Here is a 22,854-nt window from a genome sequence, read left to right on the forward strand (position 1 = left end):
AGTGTTATAAATATACCAAATATAAAAGGAGTTTTTAAACACATCTAAATGGTAGGGTGATTATAGGTGTTTTTTAAAATGCTTTTCAGTACTTCTCAAATGTTCTATTATGTGCATATTACTTTCATAACACGTACAATGTTTAATTTAAACAAATAAACATGGAGGGGCGCCCTGGTGGCCCAGTCGGTTAAGCCTCCGACTTTGGCTTACGTCATGATCGCACGGTTTGTGAGTTTGAGCTCCACGTTGGGCTCTGTGCTGACAGCTTGGAGCCTGGAGCCTGCTTTGGATTTTGTGTCTCCTCCTCTCTCTGCCCCTCTCCCACTTGTATGCTCTGTCTTTCTCTGTCTCTCAAAAATAAATAAATGTAAAAAAAAAATTTAAAGAAACATGGAAAAGATTGGTGGAAAATAGCTGCATCTCTTTCTGAACTGCGTAGAACCAGAAATATAAGTGAAAACTTCTAGCCCTCAGTTCAGGAAGTGCTTCATTTATAGCAGTTCCTTCCTATATTTAGAAATAATTCAAGATTTAGTAGTAGTGGAACAAATTTTGGTTCACATTCAAAATGAACTCTATCCTATTACGTAAGAGATTTCATTTTAACTTTATACAATTCATTCAGTAAAGGCTGGCAGAATTCTATCACTATAAAAAGTGTATTCAGGGGAGTCTCCTACTGGGTCATTCAGTACTCCCTTGAGTGTAATAATTCCTGAGGAATAGTGGCTAATCAAACACTTTTACATACACTTACCGTGGAGAATCTATTCCACTGTCTCCCGCCATGCTGTGATTTTCTGTTCCTTCCAGATGACTGTGTTCCTGTTGGACATCCTGAGCCAACACTGGCATATGTGAAGGGCTGAAAAGTTCTAACTTTTGCATGAACTGTTTTCTCACTTCCTGATTCTGAGCACCCTGACTCCAGCTAGCTGGTTTCTTTCCTATGTCACCAACCAAGTCTTGTAGGGTTTCAGTCTCAGAAGTGGCTTTCCTTGTGCTATAGTAATCAAATACACTTCCATCAGTATCTGCTGAGGCTTGCACACATGTAGCAGCACTGGGTCCGTCTTCATAGTTAAAACTGGACCGAGTCCCTGAATTGAGGCCACAGCTTTCAGCAGAGAGTTTAGGGGTTTGGCTTTCACCTGGGTTAGTGAACAACCCAGTGGGTTTGTAACACTCATTTCCTTTAAGCACCTGAGGCTCAGACCTGTGTATTCTGCGGTTGTACTCAGTCAGAAATCTTTCAGTCCCCTTTTGTTTTCCTAAATGATTCCACTTGCTTCCCCCTGTAAAGGAATACTGAACGCGGCCAGGCAGCATTTGACATAAGTCATCATTCTCAGAAAAGTCCTCCTCATCTAGATATAATGAACTACAGGCTCCATCATCATCTTCCACTTCCTTCTGATACAAGGCCTGGTTATCCTCAGAAAGCCCTTCGTTTTCTGGACTCACAGTCTTTGTTTCCTGGACAAATGCCTTTCTTACTCGTGTTTCTTCTGAGTCTCCCTCTTGTCTCTCGGGTTGTCTCAAACAGTTCATACTAACTGGGTAATCCAAAATACCAAGATTTTGGAACTGGTGTATTGTTTTATCAACTAGTCTACACGCAGAGGAAGCATGGCCTAGAGAGGAGGAACCTTGTGATGGCAGCACATACTGTGTTTCTTTTGCGTCCCCTAATGCGTCACAGTGAGAATAACTTTTCCTCAAGACTTCAGGGATTACCTCATTTTTTCCACCATACACATCGTGTCTCCTCAGGCTTTCCCTAAAGGAAAAACATTTACTACCATTTTGCAAAACACTACCTTGAGAGTGATTTAAGAGGGGATCTCTAAAGTCATCACTGATAGGCTTGACGTTAGAGTTATTCATAGAAATGGATTCTGCTGTCAGTTTATCTTCATACTGTTCAGCACGTGGCTGTTTGCCTTTACTCTCAAAGATTCTTGAGGAATCCAAAGACCTTGACCTCTGGAAAGGCTTTCCCTTTGGTCCAATCTGACCCGGTTTCAGATCACTGGTCTGCATGTCGTGCCCTTTGGTTGTTGGGTTCCCTCGGTAAGACAAACCCTGGAAAGGGTTACTAATTCGCTTCTTGTAAAGCAAATGGGAACCTAGCATTGATGGATTCTCATCAAGTGGTTTCTGAACTAGTGCTTCATTTGGGCTTTGAATTCTGGAGGTGGGCTGGGCAGCAGGGGACTTGGGATGTTTCTCCAGTCTAAGGCTTCCTGGAGGAGGCTCACTTCCCTGACTCCTGGCTTTGTGTCTTTCCCTATGAGAATGGCCCCGCCTTCGAGGCCTTGCAGACCGGCCCCGTCTTTTCTTAACTCCCTCTTTTGAGGGATATTTATGCCTGACTGTCAGCAGATCAGTGGAAGTGCCCTGGCTATTGTATTTTTTCTGTTCTTCGTATTTTTGCATTAGGACGGTATGTTTGATTAAATTGTCAACAGTCAGAATGGGATTAATTCGTTTGATGATCTCATGTTCAATGTCTCGAGGGATATTGTCCAAGTTATCTTCATCTCGAACAGGCCATTCTTCTGGTGGAAACTGGGCAGAGAAACTACTGTGCTCTATTCTGGACTTCTCCTTTCTGGATATACTACGCCAAAAGAGGCTAAAGCCAAACTTCCTGCCTTTTTCTCTGTCTTTTGTGTATGGTAAAGGTTTGGTGCTTTCACAGACGTGATTCCCCTCAGACAGGGAAACTGCTTGATTCTGTCCCAAAGATTTGGATTCCCGCAGACCTTTCTGGCTTTTTCTAGTCACTTCTGCAGCAGCTGGTGTTTCCTGTACATCCTGAGTGCACAGATCAGGGAAACACCGGCAAGACTGACAGTGAGAAATGGCGGCAGCCTTTTCTTGGGCCAACTCTGCACAGCTCTCCACGCTCACCAGATAAGTAACGCAAGTTGGCATCTGGCAGCTTTCATCCGATAGGTCTCTCTTATTTTCATGGGGCGTTATATTCGTAATGAAGTAAGTCTGAGGAGTGACTATGAAGTATCCTTCTCCAGTGTGATAAATTTTCCTTTCTTTAATCAGAGTTCCCAGAGTGGTATAGAGAATATCTTGAGGTGGAACTGCGATGCCTGAAACAAACAAGCATTTTATTACACTGATAGATTTTGAATGAAAAACATTTCAATGCCTGAAGTCAGTAAGTCAGAAATGACCACACATTTGCCTGATGAACCCAGAGCTGACTGTAACACAAGTAATATATGTGATTAAAATGCCAAAGAGGCATTAATAATAATCATAACTTAATTGAAAAATAGGAATATATTTTGGCCCACACAAAGACATAGGGCTAAGTTAATGTTTGAGTAGAGAAAAAAAATGAGTCCACTCAAATACAAACACTAAGCTATATAACCCCATCATAAATTTATTTTATTTTTTTAAATGTTTATTTTTGAGAGAGCGTAAGTGGGGGACGGGCAGAGCAAGACAGAGGATCCGAAGCCAGCTCTGCACTGACAGCAGAGAGCCCGATGTGGGCCTCGAACTCATGAACCGTGAGATGGTGACCCGAGCCAAAGTCTGGCCCTCAAATGACTGAGCCACCCAGGTGCCCCACCCATCACAAATTTAAATGTTCACTTCAAGAAAGCATTCTTGAAGAGTTTTTGAGAATAATCACAGTCTCCTAGCTTAAATCTTAATAATCTAAAGACCAAATGAAAACCAGCTTGTGTCAGGGGGAGGGCAAACTATCTAACATCAATATTATGATAGTTTTTCAAACTAGGAAGGTAACAAATCTTTTTAAAAGAAATCCCTGGGGGTAAGGGGGGGGGGGCGGGCACCTGGGTGGCTCAGTCAGTTACTCATCTGACGTCGACTCAGGTCATGATCTCACAGTTCAGAGCCTGGAACGTGCTTCAGATTCTGTGTCTCCCTCTCTCTCTGCCCCTCCTCTGTTCATGCTCTGTCTCTCTCTGTCTCAAAAATAAATAAACGTTAAAAAAATTTTTTTAATAAATAAATAAACATTAAACATTAAATTAAACATTAAATTAAATTAAATTAAATTAAATTAAATTAAATTAAATTAAAAGAAATTCCTGGGGTGCCTGCGTGGCCCAGTCAGTTGTGTCCATCTCTTGGTTTCAGCTCAGGTCATTATCTCACAGTTTGTGGGTTCGAGTCCCGCATCAGGCTCCAGAGCTGGCAGTGCCAGGCCTGCTTGGGATTCTCTCTCTCCCTCTCTTTCTGCTCCTCTCCTGTTCATATTGTCTCTGCCTCTCTCAAAATAAATAAACTTTAGAATTTTCCCTTTTCCAAATAGCAGCGTTCAAAATTGTATTTATGTTGTGAAAACATTTTTGAATAACACTGGAAGAAAATACATCATATATTAACATTGATTTCCTTGAGTGGTGGTACCATAAGTGGTTACTTCTCTAGATGTTCTCGATTTTCTACAATGAGCATATTTTACAATGGGAAAATTTTTTAAATACTCTTCTGCAGGGGTGCCTGACTGCATGTTGGGTGCAGATTACTTAAAAATAAAATCCTTAAAATTATTTTAAAGATAATAATATTATTAATTAATCAAAAAATACTCTTCTACATTCATGCACTGGGATATCATGGCAGCTGTGTAAGAATGAGACAGATCGATATATAATAATACAGAAAGATTTCTAAAATATGTTTTTAACCTAGGCAAGGGGCAGAGAGAATGTAAAGATCTAATTTGGGGTTCCTAGGTGGCTCAGTCAGTTAGGCGCCCGACTTCGGCTCAGGTCATGATCTCACGGCTTGTGAGTTGGAGCCCTGCATCAGGCTCTGTGCTGACAGCTCGGGGCCTGGAGCCTGCTTCAGACTTCTGTGTCTCCCTCTCTCTCTGCCCCTCCCTGGCTCATGCTCTGTCTCTCTGTCCTTCAAAAATAAATAAGCATTTTAAAAAATGATCCAATTTATGTTATAAAAATAGAACACATATGCTCAAATACAATTTATGAAAGTATACACAGGAAAAGAGAATAGAAGCTGTTGCCTTTGGGAGGTGGCAATGGAAGGATGTGACTGGCGGGGGGGGAGGGAGAAGATGAACTTTCCCTTGTTTTGCTCTGCACTCCTTTCTACAATCTGATTTGTTGTCATAAGCATAATTTTTGAGGGGCGCCTGGGTGGCTCAGTCGGTTAAGCGACCGACTTCGGCTCAGGTCATGATCTCACGGTCCGTGAGTTCTAGCCCCGCGTCGGGCTCTGTGCTGACAGCTCAGAGCCTGGAGCCTGCTTCAGATTCTGTGTCTCCCTCTCTCTCTGACTCTCCCCCGTTCATGCTCTGTCTCTCTCTGTCCCAAAAATAAATAAACATTAAAAAAAAAATTTTTTTTTAAACCCATAAGCATAATTTTTGAAAAAGTTCCTTTGGAAAGTAAAAGAAATACCCTTATTAAATTTGTTGATGCAGGCCTTTTCCTAGCAGGGCTCTAATACAAGGGTCTACAATAGAAAAAAAAAGTAGATATCGCCCAGTTTATTTACATGTTTAAGATGATTTACAAATAGGGGCGCCTGGGAGGCTCAGTTGGTTGAGTGTCTGACTTCAGCTCAGGTCTTGATCTTATGGTTCATGGGTTTGAGTCCCATGTCGGGTTTTGCACTGACAGCACAGAGCCTGCTTGGGATTCTCTGTCTCCCTCTCTCTGCCCCTCCCCAGCTCGCGCTCTCTCTCAAATAAATAAGTAAATAAATACACATTAAAAAAATTTTTTTTAAGTTGCTGAAATCCCTCTTTAAAAAAAAATGACTTATAAATAGAAAGCAAACACATACAATGAACTAATAGAGAAAACTTGCTGTCCTACCTGGGTAATGTTTCATCAAATGCTCCAATAGTGATTCCTGTGTCACCACAATCTGAGCAACATTCATATCAGATATAGCACAGCAAAGAACTTCAGCCAAAGGTATAAACTGAGATTGAGCTATTGGATTCATTTGCACTGGAAAGACATCACCTAAATTGGAGGTTTAAAAAAAAAAAAAAAAAGGAAAGGTGATAAATTTGTAGTAAAAAATGTTTGGGGGGGGGGCGTCTGCGGGTCACTCAGTCAGCTGAGCATCTGACTTCGGCTCAGGTCATGATCTCACAGCTCGTGGGTTCAAGCCCCATATTGGCCTCTTGTGCTGACAGCTCAGAGCCCGGAGACTGCTTCAGATTCTGTGTCTCCCTCTCTCTCTGCCCCTCCCCCACTCATACTCTATCTCTCTCAGAAATAAAACAAAACATTAAAAAAAATTTTTTTAAATATTTGAAATTAGTGAATCAAGAATAAAAACTGAATAGTACATGGAATTGCTATTTTTTTCATCACTTTTTCCTCAGAATCTGTTAACATGATATGTACAATGATAGAGAGCATAGAAGAAAAGTTTTACATTAGGGTCCCTACTTTTTAAGAAGTTTGTAGACTTTGTCACTGCTTTACATGTAAGAGATAGTAAGTCCCCAGATTAAAGGCACAAAGTGCTATCAGAGTACAGGTTGGACAATGCTTATATGGTAATTCTCATCTTTCAAAGCATTTTTTTTTTTTTTTCACATTAGCTATCTGAGGCAGGCGGGGATGGGATTCTTCTTTATAACACAGAAAACCTTCGGGGTGCCTGGGTGGCTCAGTCGGTTGAGCATCTGACTTTGGCTCAGGTCATGATCTCGTGGTTCACGGGTTCATGCCCCGCATAGGGCTCTGTGCTGACAGCTTGAAGCCTGGAGCCTGCTTTGGATTCTGTGTCTCCCTCTCTCTCTGCCCCTCCCCAACTCATGCTCTGTTTCTGTCTCTGTCTCTCTCTCAAAATTAAGTTTAAAAAATTTAAAAATTAAATTTAAAAATTAAAAATTAAAAAAAATTTTAAAATTAAAAAATTTTTAAATTTAAAAAAATTTTTAAATAAATAAAATTTAAAACATATATAGAAAACCTTCTGAAAGCTCAAGAAATTGTCCCAAGGTCAGACAGCAAGTAGAGTGACAGAAATAGGTCTTCTGACTCCTAATCCAGTATTTTCATCATTCCACATTTTCCTGATTGGAATGATTAGGAAGGAAGGAAAGTGCAGAAATGTTCTTCACAAGCATAAAGCCACGGAACAAAACCATGGAAGGAGGAAAGCACAAAGCATGAACAGAATTATCCTGGTTGGATAGAGCTGAAAGGTTATATCAGACCCAAGTGGAAGACCGACTGGAAATGGAAGCTAGACCATATTGTCCTTCCTCCTTGCTAACGTATTACATAAATGTCCTTAACTTGCTATTACTCACATTAGAGTTTTAGATTCTGCTGAACATCCAAGGGAATCCCTCAGTTACTTGGACATGAAAGACTAGGACTCAGGAAAGAGATTTGGGGATCAACTAATACAGATGAGATCTGAAACTATGGAGTGGAGTAAATTCTTCAGTGGGAGAGTAAGGAAGAGAGCCAAGGAACACTTAACTACAGGACTATCTACAGTTAAGAGACAATAGGGGCACCTGGGTGGCTCAGTCAGTTGAGTGTCCCACTCTTGATTTCAGCTCAGGTCATGATCCCAGGGTCAAGGGATGGAGCTCCACATGAGGCTCCACACTGAGCATGGAGCCTGCTTAAGATTCTCTCTCTCCCTCAGGCCCTCTACCCCGCTCATATGTGCGCTCTCTCTAAATAAATAAATAAAAGCCACTAATCCCATAAAAAAGAGAGAGATAATAGAAATAGGGACCCACAAAAGAGAGAAGGCCCCATAATGGGGGTAGAAGGGAGAGAACCAAAAGTAGGAGAATAAAATGCTCCAAAGTGAATAGTAAAGCAACAGCGTCAAAATGTTTGAATGAGATCAAAAGGTTGAGGGAGGAGACAAAACGGCCATTGAATTTCGTGATGAGAAGGGGACCACTGGTGACTTTCATTAAGAATTGTTTCCATAGAAAAGAATACCAAAACTAAATGGCAAGTTGAAGGGAAGGGAGTTGGTGAGAAAAAAGTAAAGTTTAATGGATCCTCCTTCCAAAGCAGGGTTTCTTAACTTCAGCACTTTTGACATTTGTGGCATGATGATAGGGTGACCAACCATCCCAGGATGACCAAAACTCGGGGGTTTCCTGGGACACAGGATTTTCAACGTGATAACTGAGAAAGTCAAAGGCAAACCAAGATGGTTGGTCACCATAGCCACATAATTCTTTGTTGTGTGGGGCTGTCTTGTGCACCGTAGCATGTTTAGTCGCATCCTCGGTCTCCACCCACTTCTAGATGCCAGGAGCATCTCCCACAGTTGCAGCAACCATACTTCCAGACATTGCCAAATGCCTCCAGAGGCAGGGGAAGGCAAAACTGTCCCAACTACAAGCCATTGTTCTATACCATTTGTTGGAAAAATCGATTGTGAAAGAGGAAAAATCGAATGCAAACCAGCAAGGAGTAGGATCAAGTGAATATGAATGTGTGTGTATCTTGTGATTTTCTTAAAAGAAGATCTCTGCACATTTGGATGCAAAAAGGAAAGGCTTAGCGGAAACGATGTACATGATTCTGGGAGACAGAAGACCAGGGAGACAGCGAGATCCCAGAAGAGAGGCATAGGAAAATGCACAAAAGGCACAGGTAGAAGAACTGCCTTAGAAACAGGGAAGATATTATCATCTGAGATCTGAAAATAGAGGGTGGTAGAACACCAGAAATATACTGAAGCGTAGAAGGAAAAAAACCAAACCAAACAAAACATTAGCACAGCAAGGTCGTCTGATCTCTGTAAAGTTAAGGCAGGGAAAGAAAGGATAGGAATAGGAGAAAAAAAAAAAAAAAAAAAAACAGGAATGAAGAGAGGAAGAGTTGGAAAGGGGGTTGGAAGAGCTATTCTTGGAGTATACTAAATAAAAAAAAAAAATGAATACAAAGATTATGAAGGAGCCCTGGGTCTCAAGATGATGGAAGTATGGTTTCTGGCAGGTTGAAGTGGCAATCTGCAATAGAAAAGGGTGAGAGCCAGGGAGGCCAGCAGGGCTTCTCGAATTTTAATGTGCATATGAGAATCCCCAGGAGACTGTGCTAATGTGCAGATTCTGATTCAGAAGGTCTGAAGCTGAGCCTCTGATTCTGCATTTCTAACAACTTCCCAGGTGAGGTCCACTTGGGAATGGTAGAGGGTTAGGGTGGTAATGACAGCAATGTTAAAGTGGGTAACCATTCAACAAATAAACATGGCCCTGAGGCACAGGGAGTCAAGTGTAGCCAAAAGGAAGGCAAAGAATTGAGAAAACCTGGTTATGCCCTGCAGTTGATTCCCCTAGTGATAGTGGAGAAGCCAGTACGTTGTACTGGTTATTGAGGGGGAAGGAAGGTGGTGAGGGCTGGCAAGGTATGAAAGGTTGTAGCCAGCTGGTGAGAGGCCCACAGTACTTACTGTATCTGCGTGAAGAAAAAGGGCTGTCATAAGGAAACTGGTAAACAGTTTGCTGTTATACATAACGTTGGTCTGTTTTCCTGTGTACTTTAGCTTCTCTATCTGGCAGACTGGGGCATCTCCGAACTTGGAAGGTCACAACAGGGCAGAACTGCCGTCTGCCACCGAGGCAACTGAGGTTAGGATCTCCTCTTGTGTACTTGTGGCTCTTCCACTGGGTGATGCCAGGATACTTACAGCATTCTGAGAAGCTAGGATGAATGGCTAATCGATTAACGTTTCTAAGGGCAGTGATAAGAGATGATGTTCTGAAGCTTACTGTCCAGAGGGACAATAGCTGACCTAAACCTCAAATTCCTCCTAGAGACTCTACCTCTAAGCAGAGCGTAATAAGTCTCTGCCTTTCTTCATTCCCTCTTTGCCTTTCTTTTTTCCCTCAGAATTTGGGATTTACCTTCTTTTCTTTCATCTCCCTCCTCAACCAGAAAAAATATACAATTTCAAATAGTTCCATGCTTCTTTAACATAACTCTATGTGCTTAATTTGAAATAAGTGACTTTTCGGTATCTTTCTTCCTCATCTCCCAAAACACTCTTAAGTGACTTTTTTCTTGTATGTGATTTTATATTGATTACCTGCCCCCGCACCCTCCCCCCTCACTTTCATGTGGACTAGAAGTCCTTCATTCAAAAAGAGGGAGGAGAAAGGTCTCTCCTAGAAAGTTTAGGGCTAGAGTATTGGCGAAGTATAAGGCAAAACTTCAAAAGTTTTGCTCAACCACACAATCCACTTTCAAGCCTCACCTCATCCCTACCCTAAACCCAGTCACTTTGAACTTTGAGATGGGAGGAGGAGGAGGAAGCATTAAAAGGAAGATGAGTGGCTAGAGCGTCAGCATCCCTATCGCGCCCTCTGCCGGTAGCTGTCCATTTTTTGGCAAATGAAACAAGGAAGCTGTAGGAAGGGTGGGGGTCCAATACTCTGATCTCCACTATGCCTTCGGGATACACTGAAGCAGCCCGTTTTTTAGCTCAACCCTTAAATTTATTTCCTCTTTTCACAGGAAAAATAGTCAAAATGGATTTTTCATGGGGCTGGTGGGAGGGATGCACGGGATATTCCTGTACATTTCTTTGCAATCTCCCGTATATCTAAAATTATTTTAAAATAAAAGTTAAATATAGATTTTTCAGAAGGCACTACTTTTAGGGGCACCTGGTTGGTTCAGTCCGTGGAGTGTGCAACTCTTGATCTCAGGGTTGTGAGTTCCAGCCCCACACTTGGTGTAGAGATTACATAAAAATAAAATCAAGCAGATAATCAACGATCACTTTTAGTTAACAAGCAGATATAAATGAGAAACAGAACTTTTTTCTTACATTTAAAAAATCCCAAGCAACTTCTTTTAAAGAATCCTGACACTGCTTGCCAAATCCAAAGACACTCTCAGAAATTGTACTCATAATTCCTACCACGGTGTGGGAATGAGTATTTTAAGAGTCAACAAATCTATCAACCAGGAATTCAAATGGCCTTTTTTTTCTCCTTAAAATTAATACAGCAATATGTTAATTGCATTTTGGAGGAACATGTTAAATTGCATTTAACCTCTGCTTCGGAGCTCCCTCTAAACAAAGCCTAGAGAACGTTTCTCAGAACATTTCCTTCATAGCCATTAGTAAGATACGTCTTCAGGTGCATAAATCATCAAGAGTTGTTGGTGCAGGAAAGCAGAGTGAACCCTGACATGGGAACATTTGTGACAGACGCAGGAATCATTTTCACGCTACAGCCATCTTTTTTCTTTCAGTAAATAACCCTTAACAGAGATTTCCACCAAATATTAACTTTCTGTGTAGAAGAGCCCACTTACAGATGTGACCAGATTTCACAGTGAGGAAAAGGCAATCCTTTGGCTTTATCCTCAATTACTATGGAGTAATTGAAGAGCACCCTTAAGCCCAGGCCTGTCGTGGACCTTTGACCCTTGACCTGTAGCAGTGATCAGAAGGCTAGGAGAGGCTGTGCGCCAGAGTAAACAGTTCCCAACAATGTTCTCTCTGTTTACACAGTCTTGCACTCTTGGGTGCTGCAGAAATGAGAAAAGCATTTAGGCTGAAAGACTGGTTTGACCAAAACACCAACAAAGTTGAACCATATATATCGGTGCCTACTACATTTAATGCCATCTTTTCCGAAAGGACTTTCTGTTACTAACTTGCTGTACTCCCAAAGGATTTAGTTGCTATTCATATATTTTTTGAGTTTCCAAATTATGAGTTCTAAAACAATTATTCTTTAAAAGTCCACTTTGGGGGAGAAGAAACAAAAACAGCACAAGGCAAATTAAATAGCTGTGGTGTGTAGAAGTCCAATCAGAAATGAAAGTATGGAGTTCTGAACTGTCACAGGTTGACAAGCAGGCCCCTTATGGCTTGGGATCCAACAACTGTGACTGGAATTGCACTCCTGTGTGACGGGTATAAATTCATATAACCTCCCCCCCCCCAAAAAAAAAAAAAGTTAAAAAAAAATACAACCCCAGGCAATCAATCTCTGCCCCTGATGCCTAATAATAGTGGCCTAGAAAGCCCCTAGCTGATGGCAGAAGCCTGGAAGTGCAGCTTGCTCCTGGAGTTGGTGACAATAGCTCTATGAGGATCCAGTGCAAACTCCTCATCAAAACTCTGAGAGGAAAACAAAACAAAGCACAAACCAAACAAAACTGAAGAAAAGGAGGTGGCTTCTTTATGTCAAGACAAAAGGCCTCGTCCATATGCCTCTGGTGGAAGGCCTCTAGAAGAATACCCTATCTTGGCTGTTTTCTATCAGCAAAGTGACTACAAAAAAGTCATTTCCTGGCTAATTCATGAGGCGTAAATACTCACACCCCAGTGTAAAATGTCAGGAGGTACACTCATGACAAATATGGATACAGCAAGACTGCCTTTCACCGGACCCAGGTAAGGCAGCTGGAGTCGACCAAGCAAACTGTCCCCCAACGCTGTTGGTACTGGAGAAACCTCCAACCAGGGACAGCAGACTCCTAAATCTGCCAGTTACAGATCATCAGTTGGAAGCTTTAGTAAAATTAAGCGAGCCTCAACTTTGCACTCTCATGACTGGGAGCACTGGTGTCAGCCTAGTGGCCGGTCCAGTGAGGTTAGTTTTCCAGGGTTAGTGGGTGTGGGGGGCACAAGCCAACAGAAGTGTGACCGTGATCAGTCCCGGCACCCAGAGTGAGCGTCGGATGCCACGCAGCAGTACTGGGGTTCAAACAACATACTCGCTCCACCTCTTGAAGGGGAGGTTTGGAATCATAACCATTTTGGAGGAAAGAGCCAGATGCAAAGAAACCGTGTGATCCTAGGCCTCCCAAGTGAGAAAGGCGGAACCAAAATCAAGCGGCAATCTGCCTGGCCCAATCCCACGTTTGCCTTGTCCACTGAGAAAACTTGGGAAGAAAAACCCATCTTTATCGAAACTGAGTTTTATTTTGCTATCTGAATGCTCCAGTTAAATTTCAGGGCCAAAATTAAAGTTTTCTATAAAACCTTTACCTTTAGGGGAAAAAAGTTAAATACCATGTAATATTTACATTTATGTTTTCAAGACACCTAGACACACTCCCAGAGGGCCTTCTCGTGGAATCTAAATCCTGACATTTTAATTGGGAGTACTAAAATACGATTTTAAGGTTCATAAGAGACTGTGCTACCAAATATGCAAAACAGAGGAAAGACTTCTTTGAAAATTTGGAAAGCACTCACATCAGAACTTTTTTGTTGTCCCACTAAAACATGAATTTGCCATAAAATTCTAGGCAAAACTGATGCTAAGATCATTTAGTTCATATTTCAAACACAAAATTTTCTCTACTATAAAAATGTTTAGTCCCTATACAAGTTTATGGACTCCGTGCTAGGCAGTCTGCCAGAAATTCATGCATTATTGACCTTCAAAGGGTTTAACTGAGCCGCTCAAACTCAGCTAATTACCCGGACACATGAAATCTGAGACCATCTTTTTGGGTGCCTGTATTGAATCACACTGTGGGAACGGTATCTTCTACGTGCATTAGAGATGACAATGGAGCATGAATAAAACAGCCTGCAAATACACTCAAGTTTAATTAAAAAAAAAAAAAAAAAAAAAAAAAGGGATGTTTTGTTCTAAGTAATCCAAGAAGCTTCCCTGATTTTTTAACTCCACTTTTATCCAAGGCAGAATTTCCAGATTCCTTTAACATTAAAATTAATCCTGTTCTTTTAAAAATGAAAGTATTTTGTAACAATGTGTATCTCATCAGAGATAAGACACTGTGCAAAATCTCCATAGCTTTAAATAATTAGATCTCTTGTGTTAGAACCTTAAATAGGTTCAGAAAATCAAACAAAATAGGAACAAAAACGTTTCAGACCAGCAATACCAAGTCCCTCTCCATGTCTCCCTTTTACTTCAGTAAAATAAAAGAATGCAAACACTTTCCTCCACATTTAGAAACTGAAGAGTACCAAGACTCAGAAACAGGCTGTAGATCTAAGGTTAGTCAGGTTATCTGCCATGGAAGCTGAAATCTTTCTCAAGCACGGTGATGTTTATTTTGAACTCCCAGACAAATGCTTTCCCTTCTGGGACATGCCCTCTGTTGAAAAGCTAAAGGCTTTGCCTTGGAAGCCTGGGCCAGTCCAACACCAGGAGTTCTTAATGTTGTCTTCTGTAATAACCACACTTCAACCTGTCAGGGTTTGTGAATTAGCAGCCCCTTTCTTTTCAACTGATATAGCCACTAATAACCACTTTCAAACGAGTTGCAGAGGCTTTGGGCCATTTATGACAGACTCCACGATTCAGTCGTCAGACAGTACATGGGGTATAGAAAAGACAGAGGTGGTCCTACTTTGGGGAGCCCTTTGGCCTCTAGCACACTTCCCCCATGACCACCTCATTTTGGGTAGAGATACAAGGACACCTGGCCGGGGTTGGGGGGGGAGGTGGGGGGTGACAGGGAAGATGTGCATGACTCAAACTGGCTGGTTTTTTAAAAAACACTGAAACTCAGTACTCAGCCCCAAAGCCCTCCAGGCCCTTTGGTGCCCTTCCCTAACCTCTCTTCCCTTAAGGCTTCCACTTTGGATGTTCAAGATTTTATCCCAGGGGTGTCTGTTTTCTCAGGCTGTCAAAATTAACTACCATAAATTTACTGGCTTAAAACAACAGAAATTTATTATCTCACAGTCTACACATCAATAGTCCCCTGGGCTACAATGGTTCCTCTGCTCCGGGTCCCTTGGCCTAGGCTCTAACTAGAGGCTCTAGAGAGAGTCTCTCTCCATGGTCATTCAGGTTTTTGGCAGAATTCATTTTCTTCTGATTATGGGACTTAGGACTCAGGTCTTCATTTGCTTGATGGCTGTCAGAAGGGAGCCTCTTCTCAGCGATTTAAAGCCATCTATATTTGTCCTGTTGCCCCCTTCATCTTCAAAGACAGCATGGAGTCTTCTGCACACCGCGATTCTGACTTGCCCTACTGTTGCTTCACTTCTGTTCCAGCCAGATAAAGTTCTCTGCTTTTAAGGGCTCATGTGATTAGATTGCGCCCACCCAGATAATCCAGGATAATCTTCCTAAAGTCCATGACATAAAATTGCATCTGCAAAGTCCCTTCTGCCATGTAAGGTAACATATTCACAGGTTCCAGGGATTTGGAGGCGGACAAGTCTGGGGCACCGCTCTGCCTACCTCAGCAGATGTAAGGGCTGGGGACCAGGAACACCTGAGAAGAGAGGCACAGGTTGTAAACTGCAAGGGTCCTGGATCTCCCTAAAAATGGCCATGCAGGAGAAAATCTTTTCTTTGCCCTCGAGGCAAACCTGGGACTGATTTAAGGTGAACCTTCTCCCCAAGAGTCTGGAGGCCACACACACAATGGCTGTGACTGGCAGCTGAGAGTCATGGTGATGAATATAAAATACCACTGTGCAAAACTGGGGGAAATGTTTAGCACCGAGGTTGTTGCTTGGATAATAGATAAATAAAAAGTTCCCCGTGACGAAGAAGCTGTCCTTTATTATGCAGTCTTCGTATTACGAATGAGCATTATATTGGTGGGCAAGGGACCTGGTTCTGCTATGTGGCTCTGGGTAAACCACTTCTCTTGAGTCTCAGTTTCCTTGTCTCTGAATGTGGGACTGAACTAGATCAGTGTTTCCCAAGATGTGTTCTGTGGAAAATTCATTCCATAAAATGCTCTGCAAGGGTCCCAAGGCCAAATGTTTAAGAAACGCTGCCTGGAGTCACAGTGGCATTGTTAAAAGCTCTGAGAACTGTTACGGACAATCTAGTTTATTTAACCCCGTGTTTCCCAGTCATACCTGGCAGCAATCTTTCTCCAAAACCTAGTATTACCCTTCAGCTGTGACTTCTCCCTGAATAGTCTGTACTCTCATCTCCCCGTGCCCGTGTTTCAAAATCCCGTCAGGAGGACTGGCCCAAATGCTGACTGACTCTCCCCTGAACTGTTCTCGGAACCCATCAGCTAGAGTTACATTCTCCCTCCTACAGGGACCACTTAAAGAAACATTGAATGAGTGGCTCCCATGGTGTAGCTTAGGTATTCGTAATATTATAACAACACAGTCATTCAATCATTCCTTATCCTGCAAATATTTATTGAGTACCTACTATATGCCAGTTCCTGGAGATACAACAGTCAACAGAATACAGTTTTGGCCTCCAGGGGCTCTGATTCTAGTGGAAGAACAGTGGTTGGAGGCAATCACAGCCCAAGAGGAGGGCTATCATTGGTAGGATGGGGACTCAGTCTTCCTGGTCCCCCTCCTGAATGCCATTCTCAGAAGTGTGTGGATGCCTGGGCAGGATCATGATGAATGAGAAGAGCCAGACCTGTCCCTTCTTGTTCTGAGACAAATCCACCCTTCACGTGTTCATGCCATTTTGAGAGGGTTTTCTATAATCTGCAGCAAAACACATGTTTAGTCAGGGGCTTTTGACATTTGTTTCCCCTTCAGGTTTTCCACTGTGGGCAAAATGTTTGCCCTGCCAAGGGCTGGAGTGAAGCTTCTGGATTCTACGGCAGCTGGGTGACTCTAAGCCAAAATGCTATGCTGACGGGTCTTCACAAGAAAGGTGTCAGGGCTTCTGCTGCTTTCCTCCTATCATGCCAGGTCTGGAACATGCCACGAGAAGGATGAGAAGCAGCAACTTTAGCTAGTACTGCTACGTTTTAACTGCTCGGGGAAATCTGTCCTAAAGAGGCTACAATAGGCACTCTCCTCGGGATGAGGAAGGATTTCGTCATTGCTTGTAGAAACCACAGAGGGGGAGATAAGAACAGTCACAGCTGTACAGCTCGCTCTCCAAATGGATATCTACAGTTACAGCCCTGAGAATGGGATGCCTTTCAATCTCTCCTGAAAGGAAGTCTTGTGAAATGCAGCCAATAAGTCAGTATCACCACTCACGTCGATGTAAGATTAACTCAGCATGTGAAGAGGCAAATAATGAATAACAACACCACTTCTATTTCAGGAGTAGGTAATCCCTGCCATTTGTTGAAGATAGTTGGGTTCTGTGGTGACGGGACCTGGGAGAAGGCTCTACTTTATTTACATCATGAGATACAAACTTAGTGTTGACTTATACTCCAGGCCAAACACACACACATGTATACTTTACTAAAAGCATCACAAAAATTGTAGCCTGGCCTGTGCCTCTCCTATTGATGGAGGTGGGGGTCGGGTGACCCAGAATAATGAACAGGACCTGCCCCCAGAATCCAGGGAGGATAATCCCTGCCCGCAGGCTCCTGCCCAGGCCCCCAGAACAGGGCACTCAGCGCAGTCAGCCACCCTTTCTCCCACCTGGGAACCGCTCCTGCCCCAATCAGGAAAGCATCACTGGGTTTCTAAATCAATGGTCTCTTTCACTCCTCCCAGACTATCTGCTATGCCCCAGCTGCTTTCAAGTTGATTACAGATTCTTCTGGCCTCCTGAAATATCAACTTTTAAAGATAAAAGCCACTCCGGGGAAAACAATTCATAGAAATGTAGTTTTACTGAGAAGCACTTCCAGGCTGTTAGAGACTTTAATGACATAAACTTGTCGATTCTAAGATTGTGAATTCCCTTTTATTCGGCCCAGAAGTCTTCACGTTACGTTTGGGCAGATGTGCCCATACCTCAGCAGGCCTTTAGCACCTTTTCACAAGGTCATTGCCTTAGAAATGAAAAGTTCACCACCTGAGAAATCTTAAAAGAGGCTGTAGGCCTTGCTTACCATCCATGGCTCTGATTTTTACATGTGGGGTCATAGGACCACTGCCTCTGGGAGCGAACCACCTGCTTTATACTAAGCTGTCCATTCCTGCACCTCTGACCCAAGGCAGCCAGATGTTTGCTCAGGTTACATGCTGGCAGAAAGAGTGTGGGTTTGTGGGCCACCTGGGTGGCTCAGTCGGTTAAGCATCTGCCTTTGGCTCAGGTCATGATTTCACGGTTCGTGGGTTCGAGCCCTGCATCAGGTTCTCTGCTGTCAGCGCAGAGCCTGCCTTGGATCCTCTGTCCCTTCTCTCTCTACCCTCCCCCACTCCTGCTCTCCCTCTCTCTCTCTCTCTCTCTCTTAAAAAATAAATAAAACATTAAAAAAAAAGAGTGTGGGTTCATGCACATCACGTTGTGTGTCCAGGCAGAAACTGCTAGGGTCCACCTGCAACGGTTAGCTGACTTTTCCCTTCATCTTCCACATGGACATGGCTTCCCTACCCCACTCAAAACAAATGCACTCTTTTCCTCACTCTCTTTGGTCTCAGCCCAGAAAAGGAGACTCCAACACATCTTTTAGACATACTACTTCCCAGCTTATTGCTTCTCTGGTCCCCTCTTCTTCCTACCTAGGAGTCTAAGACTGACATTCTCCTTTCACTTATGAAATATCCCTTCTTGCAAATGCGGCGCAGACCGTACTCCTGCTACCCACACACTGCTCATTTCACCAACCCTCTTACTCAGGCCGCTGCCACCTCACATCTTTGCCGGCAGCCCAATGCATGGTGCCTAAACTCAGCTGTAGGAGAGCAAAGACAATTCCTGTGGAAGTGCCTGGAGCAGCACAGACCTCTGGGTCACGAGAGTCACGCATCTGTCCAGCTTCCAACATTGCACAGTGGAGCAAACTGTCAGCAAAAGAAGTAGAATCTTTGACTTTGAAGAGCTGGGACTTCCTGGAGAAATGCTGCTGAAATCTTGAGATCCTCAGCTAAGTTAATTTACAACTATGTAGTGAGAGAACTCTCGGAAGATTTACCTAACTCTGAAGGTGTGTTTACATTTCAAGGGCAAATGAGACCCATGACCTTGGAAATAGCTCTAGGTCATAAAAACTGGAGCCACCAGGGTTGCTCTGGCTCCTGCAGAGATGTATTTATGTTCCAAAAGGTTAGAGGGAGAACCCGGGATCCTTTCCATCCTGTTTGCAAGCAACAAAGGTTTTTCTCCCTTCTGGGAGAAGAGAAGGAAGCAGTTGCCTCTTCTGTATAGAAGCAAGGAAAATCCATTCTTCTCCATCCCTCACCTAGGGAGTGTCTAACCACCTATGCTGGAGATTTTGCCATCTGGCTTTCATTAATAAAGGTGCATATGAAAAGCCCAACAGTTATTATGGCAGCAAAGATGATGGTATCCTATTTGTCACGTGGTTGACTGGAAGAGACAGAGCCCCAAGGCTGGTTAGCAGGATTTAAAGGATATCCACAGGAATCAGATCTGTTAAAAAGATTGAGAAATTTGTTAGGGATTAGGAGATAGGCTTGGAAAGTGAGGATTGGGATTTTGCTCTCTGCTCTGGGTGGACCCAGAAATCCTTCAGGGTGGGCTTCAGGTGGGACAGGAGAAGCTCGTGTTGCTCTCCTGCAGGTGAGAAGAGAGACTTACTCAGCTCCCAAGGCAAGAGCAAGACTGGGAGGACCGCACAGCTACAGGTATTGAGTCAACACTACAGGGAAGGGTGTGGAGCACCACCTTGGAGACGCTTCCTTGCTCCCCTCTGCTCCTTAGTTCCCCTGCGACTCCAGACTCCAGCTGACTTTCCTGTCTCAGAAGGCACTGCACTAATCCCTTTACACCCACCAGGGGACAGGGAGCCTGGAATGTTGACAGTTCTGTGGAGAGAGGACTCAGGGGTAAATGGAGATGCTGAGGAATGCAGAGTGGAACGCCTGGCCTGGCCTGTGAGCTAGCAGGAGTCCTGGAGCATTCTCACATAGGCCAAAGAGAAAGGAGAGGGCTGTTATAAAACACCACCCTGCTGCCTGCATTTTGCCCCACTTCTACATTCCCCACCGGGGAGGAAACAGCTTCTCCCTGCAGCTGTGATTTTATCCCTGTAAATGCTGATTTTAACTGTTAGGAGTTTGTGGAAAAATTTGCAGTGGGGAAAAAAGAGGAGCTTAAAAATGACTTTGTATTGTTGTCTGTGCTGTTACACCTGAATGTATGGCAGAACTTGATTTGGAGGTTATAAGCTTGTCCTAAGTGCTCGAGAGGGATCATCTCACCTCCTCCATCACGGAAGGCTGCAAAGAGAAAGCTGCCCTTGCCTTTTGTCACCTGTGAGTGGAATGGATGTCTCTTAGCCCTGAGGTTCTCTGGCAACAGGGAGAAAACTGTTGGCTTCTTACCATAAATTTGGAGACCTGAAATCTTACTAGATTATAGGTGTGAGAGACAGAACAAGTCTCCATGCCAGATTTTTGCTGTGATGCTTGCCTTAGGAAAGGTAGTAAGGCCAAAGCAAGAAGGGGGACAGCTTCCAGAGTCAGGTACACCCTAGTAGAAGTTTTTGACATGGATACTACATAGTGTCTTTTTGAAAAGCAGCTTATGAGCTTGTTAAGGAGCTCTTGTGGAATTCAGATGTGCCCATTCGTGGAATGGGTCAACTCACACTCCGTGACCGACAGGTAAAAGGAGCTTTTACAAAAATCCTTGTAAGAAAGGCCTTGCTAGCCGAGCAGCGGTTCTGCTTTGCATGAGAAAGGGGCAGAGCGATCTCCTCTAGCTGCCCCAAGCAAGGAAAAGCCACTGGCTTTAGGGGCGGAGAGTCAGGTTTTCAGCTCTCCTAAGCTAAAAAGAGGTGTGGTGCCTCTCTCCTACCCCGCTTTGTGAGCTGAACTCAGAATGTTCAAAGACATCCTTCTGTGAGGCTGTGAGCTGCAGAAACGAATCCTGAATACGGGCGGACCTGTCTGGATCGCACATAGGTGCCCACGGAAAGGGCTGTTGTCCAGGAGGCCACCGCTGACGGAGTCTGCCCCATCCCTAGCAGCCCCTCCGCCCGCTCAGGTGGATGGAATCAGAGGGGACTCTGGGACCTCCCTCGGTGAGATCTCATTGCTGTTGGCTTTTTGCAGTCAGCCTTTCTGACCTTTGCAGTCGGGTCATTTGTGCCTCCTCTGGTTCTGACAGAGGTCACTTAACCATCAGCTGCTGGTCGGATTCGCCTTCTCCCAGTACACACACCTCAGGAAGGCAGCTTGATGATCAATGCAGCCGTCACCAGGGAGGGCAGATTCTCTGAGCTTTTCACTGGCTCGTGGTCAGAAAGGTAGGAGTGAGGGCAGTATAGATCTATTTCAAAAAATGTTTTCATTCAGAATTCTGCCCTGACCAGTCTCCTGCATATGATGTATCTTTCTTCCCCCTGACAATCATCCCAGGTAAGCTTGCCTGCAAAGGGTCTCAGGAGATGCAGATTTCATAATTAAGTCTGTTTGAATTGTGTGCAAATGTTCTGTGAAAAGGCTTTTTGTCTCTCTCACACCCAACCCTTGTGGACGAAATGTCTGGGTGAGAGGAGTGTATGATGGGAAAAACTTCGTGAAGTCACAGTAAGGAGACACACTGACTCAGTAACAATGAAAGGAAAGTCAAAAGCAAGGCCCTAGAGAAGGAAGAACTTCACACCCAGGAGATGGAGGGCAGGGGATTCATGACGCTTGTTTTCCAGAATCTGCTCCTGGAGCCCTCCTCCCCGCTGCTCTCCTGACCTGCTGCCCTGTACTCCTCTTCTCAACTGCCTTCCTTGCTGCTGTGAGCACTCCAAATTCAAACTGACCACCGAGCATGCTCCTGCTGCCTGACAGCTGACCGGACAGGAGGGGGTGGGCCCAGCTTCCGCATGGTCCACGTGTAACAACTCCAGGTACCGTCTGCACCTCAGGAACAGATGATCGGGTGTCACGAGCAAGCTGGACTGCTTGAAACTGATTGCCTGAAGGCAATCCCTCTGAAAACAAGAACTGAACTGATTTATTTGGGCTGAAGTGGGGAACCCCAAAACCTATTAACTGGTGGAAGGCCACATTAGGGATCTTGTGCACTTATGCTGCCTAACTGATGTATAATCCTCCGCGTGCCCTCTGGGGCTGTGTGTTTGAAAGGCAGGCATTAACTTCTCTCTGGTGAAAACACTGACCTACACCTAGACACGGTTATCAGGAATGTTCAAGTGTTTATAGAAACACTGCAGGTAGACCAAGGAGCCCTCAGACACATACTCTTAGGGCAGCTTGCCTACAGTGTTATTCCATTAGAAAGGTGGTATGAGGGGCGTCTGGGTGGCTCAGTCGGTTAAGCAGCCGACTTCGGCTCAGGTCACGATCTCGCGGTCCGTGAGTTCGAGCCCCGCGTCGGGCTCTGTGCTGACGGTCAGAGCCTGGAGCCTGTTTCAGATTCTGTGTCTCCCTCTCTCTGACCCTCCCCCGTTCATGCTCTGTCTCTCTCTGTCTCAAAAATAAATAAATGTTAAAAAAAAAATTAAAAAACAAAAAAGAAAGGTGGTATGAAATTTATTCCTCACATTTTCATTGAAGGGATTTACGGCTCCATCTCGGCCTCAAAGACATTCAGGTCAGCTTCAACTCACTGGGGCCAATTACAAGGATGACGGAATTTGCTCTAGATTTCCTTCTTGCAGGCTGTGGCAAAGTCCATACAAAGTATTAATACATCCAGCTGAACCTGGGTATATGCCTCGGGCCAGGTAGGCAAGGTTGATTCAGAAACCTGAGGAAGCCACCAGCCATTCTAAGGTAGACCTTGATGGTAAATGAGATTTTGTTCAATTGACTAAAACCAGAAGGACCTCGGAGGCTGAGGCGAAGACCACTGCAGTGGGAATGACCTCATCCTGCCCTTGGAGTTCTGGGGGCAATAGCTGGGTATGTGCTGTTTAAGACAAATCCAGTGGATTTGGTCCTATCTCCTGCCAGTCAGATTAAAAGAAAATGACCAATGGAGTGGCATATTCTAGAAAAACTTACCAGGAGCCAACTAGGGAGAAACATAAGAGGTGGAATCACTGGGTAGAGAGAAAATAGTTTTTGTGTTTCTGCACTGTTGGG

At 43.9% G+C, this 22,854-nt stretch overlaps 1 protein-coding gene across 1 annotated transcript in view; it reads right to left on the minus strand.

Moving 5' to 3' along the window:
* Nucleotides 1-22,854, minus strand: part of STOX1 (storkhead box 1) — a 52,003-nt gene that overhangs the window by 3,352 nt on the left and 25,797 nt on the right. The window contains exons 2-3 of the mRNA XM_060642565.3: nucleotides 5,853-6,005; nucleotides 761-3,116 (exon numbers count right to left, since the gene is read on the minus strand). Of these exons, the coding sequence (XP_060498548.2) occupies nucleotides 761-3,116; nucleotides 5,853-6,005 (2,509 nt within the window). The remainder of the gene's footprint in view (nucleotides 1-760; nucleotides 3,117-5,852; nucleotides 6,006-22,854) is intronic.

The sequence above is a fragment of the Panthera onca genome, chromosome D2 (genome assembly GCF_046562875.1).
Source record: "Panthera onca isolate mPanOnc1 chromosome D2, mPanOnc1 haplotype 2, whole genome shotgun sequence".
NCBI classification, from domain to species: domain Eukaryota; kingdom Metazoa; phylum Chordata; class Mammalia; order Carnivora; family Felidae; genus Panthera; species Panthera onca.